This window comes from Tympanuchus pallidicinctus, unplaced genomic scaffold (assembly GCF_026119805.1).
Source record: "Tympanuchus pallidicinctus isolate F22 unplaced genomic scaffold, pur_lepc_1.0 scaffold8, whole genome shotgun sequence".
Lineage (NCBI taxonomy): Eukaryota > Metazoa > Chordata > Aves > Galliformes > Phasianidae > Tympanuchus > Tympanuchus pallidicinctus.
The window spans coordinates 53,887,574-53,899,913 of record NW_026294802.1 but is presented as its reverse complement, the minus strand read 5'-3'; the positions used below and the strand labels follow the sequence as shown (position 1 = coordinate 53,899,913).

Sequence of the window (12,340 nt, the reverse complement as noted above, 5' to 3'; positions counted from 1 at the left end):
ATCCAACTCCCATCACAACAACGGCTGCTGAGACCTCTCCCTCAACACCTGCACCTCCAAATGACAGCGCTGTTCTCCAATCTGCAGCAGCCACACGACCCCCAGATGTGTCCCAGCTCTCACTGCCATCGCTGATCAACGAGCCCAAGGCCCTGCTTGAACACAGCACCCATCTGTCCAGCCCCAGTTTCCATGAGCACCTTTTGCAATGCTTTACTTTCGTGACCTGTAACAGTACTCAGGTGTGAAGAAACCTACAGTCATTAAAACTTGTATTTTTACATGTGTGCGCCATGGAATGCAGAAAATCAACATGAAAACATCATTCAGAGCAACTACCAGCTAAGCTACAGCTAAAAAAAATAAAAAAATAAAAATCAACTGGAATTGAGTTTAACGAAACTCACCAAAGCAAAGCAGAAACAATTAAACCACGTCCTTTTTTTCTTTTTGCCTACTTTAAGGTCTTCAATAGCACCTTGAATACAAAAGGAAGCCGCTTCCACATCTACTACACGTTACCAAAGAGCCTGCACACACCTTCTGTTGCTCCTAACGTGCTTTCTCAGCAGTTACCCCCAGGAAAACATCAGCATCAACTTGCAGGCATGCTTTGCAGCCACCAGTTTTTGATGAGCGTTTTTCTTTTGACAGCTTTCAGCTACTGGTGGTTTAACAGCACCTTCAGAACGCTGGTACACAAGTGATGATTAGAGCTGTCAGAGGCAAAGGGCATTCACAAAAGCAGCCTGTCCTCAGCTTCCTATGAGGAATTGCAGAGATTGACCAGAGCTGGCTGGATGCTGATTCCATGCTCATTTGACACCGTGCTGCTTAGCTGCACGCAGTTGACTTGCAGAGCAAAGATGCCCAGTCTTGCTATCTCCAGCACTTGTGGAAGCAGAGCAGTATCATGCTTCCCAACCCTCAGCAGCACGTAATCTGAAGTGCTCTCATCCCAGGGAGCCCAGCAGGGACATATCTGTGCTGCCCGTTTTCATAAGAAACGAAGCATTCAAAAATCAATCTGCATAATCACTCATGAAGCAATGGTTTTTGGTACCACGTCAGTGAATTCTCATCGTTCAAAAAAAACCAGTCAGTTCCAAGTATAAATCATTTTGCACACAAGGGAGTTACAGGACTACAAACATGAGTTCATGTGTAGCAGCAATGAGAACAGCAGCAATTCTGCCCAGACTCCCCTCCTCATTTTAGGGTAGGGATCATTTCTTCACTGTCTCACTGACAAACACTGGCTCAGAGATGATCACCCGATTGCTCTGCTTTTCTTTATCACGTTGTAATCTGAACAAATTTGACTTATCCCTTGAACTGGAGAAGTGGAAACCAGCCAGATCTTATTTTACCTCTGGAAGAGCAAAGAACTGGTTTCACATGGAAAGAGAGCCAAAGCATGGCAGCACACAGAATGGGGCTCATTCAGATTCTGAGTAGAGTTTCATTGGTATCAGTATCCGCTCACAGAATTATTCAGTGCTACTTGGATGTCTGCTAAGCTGCAGAACACAAAGCAGAAGCTACACTTTCTCAGCTTCACTGCAATGAAGACATCTACCCTTGGTTCTAATTATCAATCCATATTATGAACTCCAGAAGTCATCTCTCACATCACTCGTGGAAATCTATGTAATGTGGGCACAAAAAAACCCCCCACACTAAAGATGAGGCATGGTGCCACGCAGTGAGGCTGCCCTTCTGTTATCCTATCTTTGGATCAAACAGAAAGCCATAAGCCTGGACAAAGCAGAAGAAAGGAAATAACTACAATAGTTTTCAACCCTGTAAAGTTCACCCAGGTAATAGCCTGTGTTTATAAACAGGCCCTGTTAAAGAAACCAAATGTTTAACTACTCGAGTGTTTGCCAAACACAACAGGTTTCTCAAAAATATTTTTATTACAGACCTCACTGAGGCAAGGGAAGAGGAACAAGGAACACCAGGGTTTGCTTAGTTCAGCCCTGGAAACATTTTCACACTGCTGGTGCCAAATGGTAACTGCAGGCAGCTATTATGGTACTGCAAAACCTCCCTTAGCAGGTGAACATGAAGGACTTCAAAGACAAGAAAAGCCACAATGTGCACTTCCTCTACAGTGCATTGTAGCACTGCTTTGCCCTCCCTCCTGTACCAGGTCAAACCTCAGGCTCACGTTAGCACTGAGTGTGGAACCTACACACAGCTCCTCACCCTAATAAGTTCACCTTCATTTCAGCAACCTGAATTTTACAAATTGCATTTAAAAAGCAGTGAAGTTTGTTATGGAGCGGGTTGGAAACGACACGTGCTCACAGCAGGCTGCAACACAGGGGAACTCTCATTTAGTCCTTCCCTCTCTAAATTTTAACATCAAAACCAGGATGCAAACAACCTCAACACACAAATGAACGCAGTCCTAACTCAGCCTGAGGAATGGAAGCTCAGCTGCGGCCCACCTTCACAAGCTGCACCATGCGGAAGCAGCACAGCAAGGACAGCACTGGTGCAGGAGCACAGCTTGCCAAGCTGCTCTAAGCCTCCTGCACTGCCTTCTGCAAGGCCAGGATGAAGCTCTCAAAGGGATTTAAGCGCCCTGTGAACTCAAGTTGCACAGAAACCTGGCAGCACCTTTGCTCCTAGACCTCCTGAGCATTAAGAGCTGTGTTTTCACACTGCTACCAGAGTTCCTTAAAGCGCACGTTTGGTTTTAATCAACGTTTGCTGATGAAAAAGAGAGATAATTCTGCTCTAACCCATTCTGATTCCTTCAAACTACCGTCTCAGCCAAATGGCCTTCCAGTCCTTCAGAAGTGCAGAAGGTTTCCAGATGTTTGTGCACAGATCTCGGTGTGGATCTGTGACAGCACACCTGGATTTACTCTGGGAGAGCGGGATGACAGCGAGTGGGGAAACACCTCCTGCACTGCTTCACCCCCTTCTCTCTTCTGCTGTGCGGACAACGGTTGTACAGCCTGCCTCTCCTGTCCATCTGTGACAAGCAGGCACCAGAGATGGGCAGGAGGAGCCCCGTGCAGCCAGAAACAAACCAGTCAGCTCAATCCCTGTGCAAACAGCAGAAAGGGAGTTCTGCAGCAGCAGCTGTTTGTGCTGAAGAGAGAGGGGAGCTGCGCTCAGCTGTTTGGTTCCCAAAACTCTTCTCATGGGCAGCGGAGAACAAAAGAAAGCATCATCAAATGAAACAAATCCCAAACTAGAGCTTCAGCTCCAAGTGATGCCAGGGATGGCCTCGCTGATTTGTCCTTGAGAATAACAACAAAGGATGGAGAATTTTGCACTTAGATGCCAGCTTTGACATGGAAAATTCACATACACTGCAACAGCAAATAGGAAATTTTAGATTTAGGTAAAATCTACAGTGGAGAATGATGAATAGTTATAGTCTACACCACAATCTAATTCCTGCTCTTGGCCATTCCCACACTTCTGCACAAGCTTAGTTTTAACTCAGATGAAATTCAGGATACACAGCAGCATCTGCAAGATTCCAGCACAAAATTACATCAATTCATGAGTTCAATTTCAAATTGAACATTTCCTAACAATACTTTTTACTCAGCCACCTGAAGGCCGTGCTGAAAACCCTATCTGATAGGGAATGACTTTGGAACGTGAGACAGAGCTTTCACATTCCAACAGAGAACTGCTGGGTTTTCTTCATCAGCTTGACCAGAACTAAGCCCAGAGAAACAACACAGCTCTCCTCCAAAAAACACCTTCACAGTGAGATACTGAAAAAAGAAGTTCTTGGGAGCTGCCCACGCCTCACCACACATCCAGTATCTTAAAGCAAACCAAAGACATCCCACCAACACCACGGAGATGACAAGTAACAGATTCAAATATTACACAAAATGATAATCATGCAGAAAGCCTCCTTAAGCTTTAATTCATCTCTCTGTGAATTAAAGAGGCTTATAAATTTCTAAGTATTTTGCAATGCTTTTCTCAAAGCAATGGTTACCACATGACAACCGCTGGAGCCTTTTCAAAATCAAACTACATTTCCAGAGGCCACAGGCCTGAAAAGACGTACAGAAGCCTTACATGCTGAAGCTAACCAAGGATATGGAACCCCAGAAGCCCCACCAACAACACCTCTTGACATCCATGGCATTAAACTCCCGTTAATGCACAACCTGAACAAGCTGAAACACAAGTGGGAAAATGGCAAGTGATGCTACAGCTTTCTCCATGCTGGAGACCACCCCCCTGTGCCTGTTGTGGACACCTGCAGAAGTGGGGTTCCTCTCTGACCTTTTTAGCCAAGGAAAAGCCAAGCAGGTCCAGTTTACTAACAATTCCATGCAGGTCCACGCTGTGAGGTGCACACAGACCTGTGGCAGCCAGCTGAGCCCAGAGCTACAGACACAGCCCTGCACCCTGCAGCCCAGATGACTCTATCAAAGCACGAGGGGCCCAAAGCTTTCTCCTAAAGCAGCACACAACCCACACCAGTCAGCCCTAAGTCAGAGCTGGCTTCCTTTTGAAACAAAGTCACAAAAGAAACAGTGCGTCTTCAGGGCTGGAGGATCTATTTTACCTCTGACTACCAAAAAAACCTTCAGGAAACATCACAAACAGTCCCAGCAACTGAAAAATATTTACATGAAGAAACATCCACTTATCTCTCTTGTGTTACCAACAGTTCATCATCATTGCACTAAAATTCCCACATTTTTCAACTTGATCTATGTATTTTTTTGTCTCCCCTTGCCTATAACAAAATTTAGTAACAAAGTGCTACAAAAATCCCAGTCTTCCTCCTATTTCTCCCACAACCATCACTGTGATGAGACCACGCACAGAGCTGACAATATTAATAGAAAAACAGTTTAGGAAATATTTCCACAAGGATAATTTTTTGCTGCAGGAATGGACTGCTTTTCTTCAGCCTTGCCACAAAGTAAGCTAGCACTAATCCATTAAGCACATTACGAGTTTGGCGAATTAGACTTAGATTAACAGGGCTACCTCATTTTCCAAAACAAGATTTTGTACATGTTTTAGCATACGTTTTCTTTTGCATAAGCAAAAACAAGGACTCCGGTGTATTTCTTAGAAATGGAGCTACTCGAGCTCAAGAAGCATCCTGCAGCAACAGTTCTGAATAGACAGGTAAATCTACCTCAAAACAAAGAAGTGATTCCAACAGATGCCAGGAAAATGCCGTACAAATGCCTCTGCTGTACAACAACCTGAATTTGTCCACATTGGGCTGTACTGGCCCATGATTTCCCATCTGGGAAAGGAGGACTTCTCCATCACTCACATCGTGCTGTCTGATGTCACACCACACCACCAAACTCCGTGCACGCAACATGGCTTCGACATAAAAGAATTTTACCAATCACCAATGGGCTGTTTTTTGGTTCACCTCAAAACCAATGACACGATCCAATAAAACAAAACGTACCCAGAAATGCTGCAGAACCCAGAACCCCGAGCTGGGGATGCCAACAGAACATACAAAGAGCATCAAGGCCCCAGCACCTCTTGGAAGAGACAACGGGATGAGGGAGCACGCCGGGGCCTCGGGCCTGCAGGTGCTGCCAGCGTGCTTGTCTGAAGTGTGAGGTCACACCTTCGGAGACGTGCATCCTTTGCATCCTTTGTAACAATAACCCGTGAGCGTTCACCACCCTGTTTGCTGGTTCCCAGCAGCTCCCGTAGGTAGCTCCATTGTTCTGCCGAAGGTACCGGGATGTGCATCATGAATATTCCAACAGAACGGACCATCGCATCGCTGATGTCAAAGACAAAGGCGATTTATGCCGAATTTAACCACTCCTGGCAGGGGAGCAGAGCTGCACGCAGAACAAAACCGGCCGCCACCTCACCTATTCCATAGGCTTTAGCGCAGATCCATTGTAGATTAGCGGCTATTTTCGCTCTGGCTGAATCATACAGCTCCAAAGGGACGATCTCCACCGCGCTATCACCCAAGGCATCCATCTTCCTTCTGCCGCTCTCTCCACCCGCACCAACGTCAACATCCACCATCTAGGAGCAAAACAAAAGGCAGCGGTTCCGTCACACCGCCCGGCTCCCCCGGGCCGGGCCGGGCCGCGCCCCTCCGACCCCGGCCAGCACAGCATCTCTCCCGCCCGCAGCCTCACCCCCCGACGGGCAGCACCTGCGGCCCCCGGCCCCGCCGCGCCCGCCCGCAGCAGCACAGCGCCCGCACGCCCATGCTCGGCCCTCGGCACGGGGCGAGGAGGAGAGGGGGGAGGAGGAGGAAGAGGAGGAGGAAGGCAGCGGCGCGGCGCCCCCTCCTCTCAATGGGAGAAGGAGGAGGAGGGAGGAGGAGGAAGGATCGGGGCGCAGCCCACCGCCCCGCCGCCCCCCCGCCGCGGCCTGCAGGCCCCGCGCCGCCTCACCTTGCCGCTATCGCCGCCTCATCCCCGAATCGCGGCCGGCGGAGCCCCGCGTCCTCCGGAGCGGAGGGAGACGGGAGGCAGCGCTGAACGGGGCCGCGAGCGGGCGGTGCTGAGCGGGAGAGCGCCGTGAGGGGAGAAGGGAGAGGAGGAGGAGGAAGAGTAGGAGGAGGAGGAGGAGGGAAGGCAGCCCGCCGCTGCCGGGCCGGGGCTGGCAACGCTCGGGACCGCGCGCGCGCGCATGCGCCCGCCTTGATGCGCGCTCCCGCCTCCCGCCTCCCGCCCGGACACGGCGGCGCGCTCGGAGAGAAGAAAGGCGGGGTTTGGTGCCGGCCGGCGCTGCGCAGGCGCCGCGATGAGGGCCGGGCCGCCCGCAGGCCTCGCTCGGCGACCGTTACCACGGCGTTACCACGGCGTTACCACGGCGACGGGGAGCGCGGCAACGCGTGATCCGCGGCCTGAGCGCGGCGGCCTCGGGGCTGCTGAGGGGAACCGAGGCGTCGCTCCCGACGAGGGACGGGCGGAGCTCCGCCGCTGCGAGCCCGGCTCTGCGAGGGCGTCGAGGAAAGCGAGGGCGGCCCGTGTGCGCGGCGGGTGTGTGGGGAGAACAGAGCCGTGAGATGGAGGAGCCCCGGCCGGAAGATGCGCGTTGTCAGACGCACAGAGCGGGGCTTTGCGGCCTGCACTGCTCACCCCGCACCGCACGGCTGGTTTCCTCCCGGCCACCCTTATTGCATATAAACGGCAAAGAATTTCCAGCTCTCTGCTGTGAATCGTTAACCGGGAAACCCTCCAGGTACACGGGAACTGCTGCAGTGCTGCACTCAGACGTTTCTTCGTCCTGTGAAGGATGCACATCTCCCTCACCAGCCAGCCCCGCAGCACCTCGTGGGAACCCTTTGAGGTGCAGCTCCGTGATGCTTCTCTTCAGGTTATTAGGAACAACCTCCCCCAGGGCTCGGTCTGCTGCTATCTGCTCCTGATCAAAGGATGCCAGAGGTGGTTTCCAGGCAGAAGACTGGCTTACGCAGCCTGTGCATTCCATAGCAAATAATTTGTGTCACGATAAACAGCAAGAAATGGCTGACAGGCATGAAATAATGATTTTCTTTTTTTCTTTTTGGCTGTAGGTAAGCCATCACAAGCACCATAGAGGCCTTCTCCTGGGTGCCCTGCAGACACTGCTGCCCACCGGCCGCCATCTGAAAGCTCACAGATACCTGCTGGCAGCAGCAAGCTCACCCTGCACGGTGACCCTGCAGATTAACTGAGCTGATGAGGTTCACTGATGGCAGCGGGGCTCAGCTGAAAAGTGAAGTTACATGATTAAAAGGTTTGAGTCTCTAACGCACACACTGGATCGATGCATTATCTTAATAGCTATCTTGTGAAAATGTGATGATAAGCTTGGCCTCACGCGGTGATAGCAGACTTTTTCCTACCTAACTTTTGGTTATGAGTCTCATACTTCTGCTATGTGTTGGAACACACGCATTTCAAATTCTTGATTAACTTGGATCAGTCTTAAGATTCAGCATTCGTTTCCCTGTATCTTTTCAAAGTGCCAGGCAACCTATTTCAGGAGTATGATCTAGTGTGATTCAGGAAGTATGATCTGGTGTCCAAAGGTTATCCCAGCCTACTTAATTGCAAGATTGTATGCAATTAAAGTGGATGTCCCTTGTAAACAACTTGCTCATTGTTTTATAATCTCTGAAGAGTTTGGATTTCAGCACAAATTTTTTTAAAGCAGGCTGTCAGTTTATGACGTTACCACTGTAACAAGCAGCTCTTGTTTCCAGATTAAGTATTAAGGCCCAATCCAAATCCCTTTAAACTCAAGAAGAATGTTTTCATTTAGGTAGTGGATTGGGCTGCAGAAACAGGACGGCCCTTTGACTCAGCAGGTGAGCTGTATGTGGGGGTGAAGGCACACGCTGGGAGAAAGCTGCCCTACTTTTTTCTCTGATATATTTTTGCTATAGATGAAGAATGGATGTAGTTGCTAAACCGGTCAGAAACACTTAAAAACAAATTATGATGTAAGAGAGTGGCAGATACTCCTGCAAAACAAGTATTACTAAGACACCTGAAACTGAATATATAAAAAAAAAGTGGAAATGTTTGGGTCAAGAAAATGAACACTGTGGGGAAAAAAGCATGAAGGAAGTGTAGGGGTAAAGAAAATGCCATCCTTTTACAGGCTACAGCTGAACTTAAAACCTTGACTTTATTACTACCTTTCTACCCCTTTCCTTTATACAGTGGTGTCCTTTGGATTTACGTTCATGTATCACTGTCTTCCAGAGATGAGAAATATGCTGTGACTTCTTCCTTCATGGTAATACCTGGTGTAACTGTGCTACTTTAGGGCATTTGTGTGTCCTTAAGCAAAACCTGAATTTGACGTTTGGGGGAACTTTGTAGTTTGAGAAGTTTGGTCAGAACTCTAACATCAGCATCCTCAAAACTGTCCTGGAGATAAAAAGCCTGCACTTAAAATGGGAGGATCCTCAGTAGATGGCTAAATAGGTTTGCTTTCTCCAAGCAAAAATAAATGACTCCCCAGTTCAACGGCAGCAAATTCATCTTTAATTTGCAGAACACTTGTTTCTTTCCTGTACTCCATATAAAAGATTCTTTAAGGCTTCGGGAAAATGAGAACAGGTTGCTTTTCTATATGCAATAATTTTCCTCTTGGAGCATTCTTCTGGCTCCCTCCACCATTCAGAGTGGGTGTACATGTGAACTGACAAATACTGCACAGCCTGTCTTCCAGCAGAACTCTGAGATTAATTAGTGGGAGGTAATACCTTTGACAAATTACCATATTCAAGCACAACACCTATTACATGTAACAAAGCTAACCCTTGTGCTTGCTTTCTGCCTTACTGGAAGAATGCCTAGGATTTCAGTTTCTTCTACCATGTTTCATTTATCAATATGAGAGATAAAAACACAGAATATCAGTCCCTTGTCATCCCAAGGACATCAGATTATATTGTAAAAAATAAATACGTATTGTTTGTAGGAATATAAACCTGCTGTGCACTGGGATTGTATGGGTTAGTGATACTGCCTGGGGATGGAGTCAGGAGCTGACCCATCGGTGGCACTAATTAGCAGTAGCACCTTCCTATTAGAAAGGCCAACAGTGAATTGGAATCTTCCCTCAGCTCTGCAAAAAGCACCTTCAGATGAAGGAAAGAGCACTGTGCAGGAGACTGCATGGAGATCCTATGCTTCACTGTCTCCCTGTAGTTATTTATGGAGGAGGACACGGCGGAATGTCTCTACCAGACAGAAATGCTCCCAGTTAAACCAGGGCAAAAAGAATCACAGCTTGGGGATTCCAGCACACTGGGAAGTTTGTCTGTATCATACACAGCTCGACTCCTGCTCAGTTTACTTTCCTCTGCTAGGACTCAGCACGCTTTCCAAAGGTTACTAATATTTCACTTCCTTCCTTCTTTTCCCCAGGAAAAGCACACTTAGCAGAAGAGAGAAACTTTCCCTCCACCAGATCCTTAAAAACTGCCTGCAATAGAGCCAGGTTTACCATACCCTGAGTATAAACACCATAAAGCTTGGTTTGCTGCAGGCAGCGCAGCCACTGAGCAAACAGGGAGAAACCACGTTGGTCTGGGTTATGCAGTGCACTCTCTTCCCTCCAGCTGGTTGATAACCCACATCCCACAGGGGCCCAGCAGTCAGTGTGCTTGCTGGCATTGCTGTGGAGCTCTCACATCCCCCCAGCCACAGCACAGGAGTGGGTGGCTCTGCTGGAAGAGCTTCACCTCTCTCTTGCCTTCTGCTTGGCTCTTGCATGTACTGCCAAGAGCAGCAAGAGAAGAAGGCTGAAGAAATCAACTCTTAGGTCCCAGCACACACCACAGAGATGTTCTCTTTTGTGGTTTAGAAAAGTTGTCTTACTCTGAATTCACTTAAGTAAACAAAGATGTGATCAAAAACTGTCCCATGAATGAATGAAGCCAGGCTAACGTAACCTGAGGATGAAAGGAGGGAATGGGCAGAACCCTATTCAGCTGCTGCTCTAACAGTTTCAAAATGCCTTTTTCTCCCTGGTACAAAATAGATCCCCATGACAGTGCATCATGTATTCAGCCTTTAGAAGAGGGAGCAGAGCATTACTCTTAGCAAAAGAGCAGTCGCTTCAGCGTAATGACCAACGACACAGGAGCAGTTTCTGTGGCATAATGCAGTTATCAGTAATTACTTCTATTCAGTTCTGTAACCATAAGGAATGTGCAGCACAACAGTTGTGTGCACTGGGGAACCACACGCCATGTGGGATATTTTTCATGTAAATAAGGAAAACCAATTCATTCCAGACCACAATACTGTATTCCATTCATTCGGCTTTTGAAGGTAACGTGTGGAGTTGAGCTGTTGTGATGATGGGGTGCAGTGCCTATTCAGCTATTTCTCCTGCACGCAGCTCCCAGTTTACCAGGCTTGCAGGGCTCCTTCCTCACCTGGCAGCCCTGTCCTTCCCTCTGCTCCTGTCTCCAGACATGCCAAAACAAACCTGAACTGCCTCCCGCCCTTGGGTCCCCGCCAGCTTGCGCATGTTGCACTTTAATGCTCTTAAATCTGTAGCTAAAGAAATATGTTAATGTGAAAATTAGTCAGAGCAATTGAAACATCTCAATCCTGCTTATCCAGGCCCTGCTTACAGCAAGAACTTTATGACCATAAAACTCCAACCTGAGCAGAAAGCAAAGCCAGGGTGGCACCTGTGAGCACCCCCAGCATGGCACACAGCAGCTGAGCATGGGGCAGCACTCCCCAGCAGGGATGAGATGCGCAGGGACGTACAACACGTCCCCTCGCTGCAGGGCTCACAGGGTTGTCAGCACGCCCTGGGATGCCCCGAGCAAGGCAGCACCTTTAGTCACGTACAAAGGATTACAGAAACAAACTTCCTAACAGCACGGCTCTGAACAGATGGGGACGGGTTGAAGCATGATGCTGCTGTTCCCACTATGCCCGACCAACGCCACTGACACGGTCCCCATGCAGACCCCAACCCTGTGCCTCTCTGCTCTGCTCCCCTTGCTCCTGAGACCGGCTGAGAGCATTGTTGGGAACTGGGGTCACGAGCCCCTGGGGCTGCCAGGAGCACATCGAGGGGGTCAGACTGCAGAGGGCAGCCTCAGTGATGTCCTTACGGCCTCCTTCCTGTCCTGCTGGCCTACAGCCTCTGTAGGACCCCATCAATGCCCTACAGCCAGCACAACCCCCGGCAGCGCTGACTTACCGCTGGCATCCGCCGGCATCCTGTCAGCCTCGGAGGTGGCAGAGGGCCATGGGCAGCAGCTCGCAGTGTGGCAGCCCATGGCAGGGTGGGGGGCTCAGTGCCGGGGGGGAGCTCGGCCGCCTCTGCTCTCCAGGCAGGGCAGCAGCATCCCCACGCTCTCCAGCATCACTGCATCACCATGGCAACGCAGGATGACTCACCAGGTACCAGTGACATCAGAGGAGGGGACTGGGGTTGGATGATCCTAGTTTGGTTTTGCTCATTAAAGCTGGAACGCTTTGTCCAAGGAAAGTGCTCCAATTCAGGCCAGCCAGAGAAGCAGCAGATCAGCCGTATTGGCTGTGCTGCTGGTCCCACCGTGCACCTGCCTGCAAGAGTGGTGGCTGGAGCCTCTTATGTTATAGCCTTCATCTATTTTCTTGTAGTGACTTAAACAAGCACCAGACGAAATGACTTTAAAGCAGGATATCCTGCTGCTGGCACCTGCATCACCAGTAGCACTGCTCGCTGCAGTGGCCCAGCCGTGGACCAGGCTGCGGTGGGGGCAGCAGGACAGCACCAGCCACAGCTCTGATGCTTCATGGAACAGAGCTATTTCTGAAAAGCAATAAATCAAAGCACTTCCTTGCTTTGTGCTTGAGTGCAGTGCTCAGTGCTGAGACGT

At 49.3% G+C, this 12,340-nt stretch overlaps 1 protein-coding gene and 1 long non-coding RNA gene across 4 annotated transcripts in view; one reads left to right on the top strand and one right to left on the bottom strand.

Annotated features, from left to right (window-relative positions):
- The window catches only part of CAMSAP1 (calmodulin regulated spectrin associated protein 1), a 28,654-nt gene extending 16,818 nt beyond the window's left edge, over positions 1-11,836 (bottom strand). For 2 of the 3 annotated variants that reach the window (XM_052667297.1, XM_052667299.1), the window contains exons 1-2: positions 11,677-11,836; positions 5,859-6,021 (exon numbers count right to left, since the gene is read on the bottom strand). In XM_052667297.1, the coding sequence (XP_052523257.1) occupies positions 5,859-6,021; positions 11,677-11,685 (172 nt within the window). In that variant the 5' untranslated portion in view covers positions 11,686-11,836. Of the gene's footprint in view, positions 1-5,858; positions 6,022-6,398; positions 6,634-11,676 lie in introns of those variants that run through there. The other variant, XM_052667298.1, reaches the window with a different exon arrangement.
- Positions 6,823-9,394, top strand: LOC128073015 (uncharacterized). Its single transcript, XR_008202596.1, has 2 exons — positions 6,823-7,429; positions 7,526-9,394. It is a non-coding gene; the product is annotated as an uncharacterized LOC128073015 (long non-coding RNA).
- Positions 11,837-12,340: the final 504 nt, after the last annotated feature.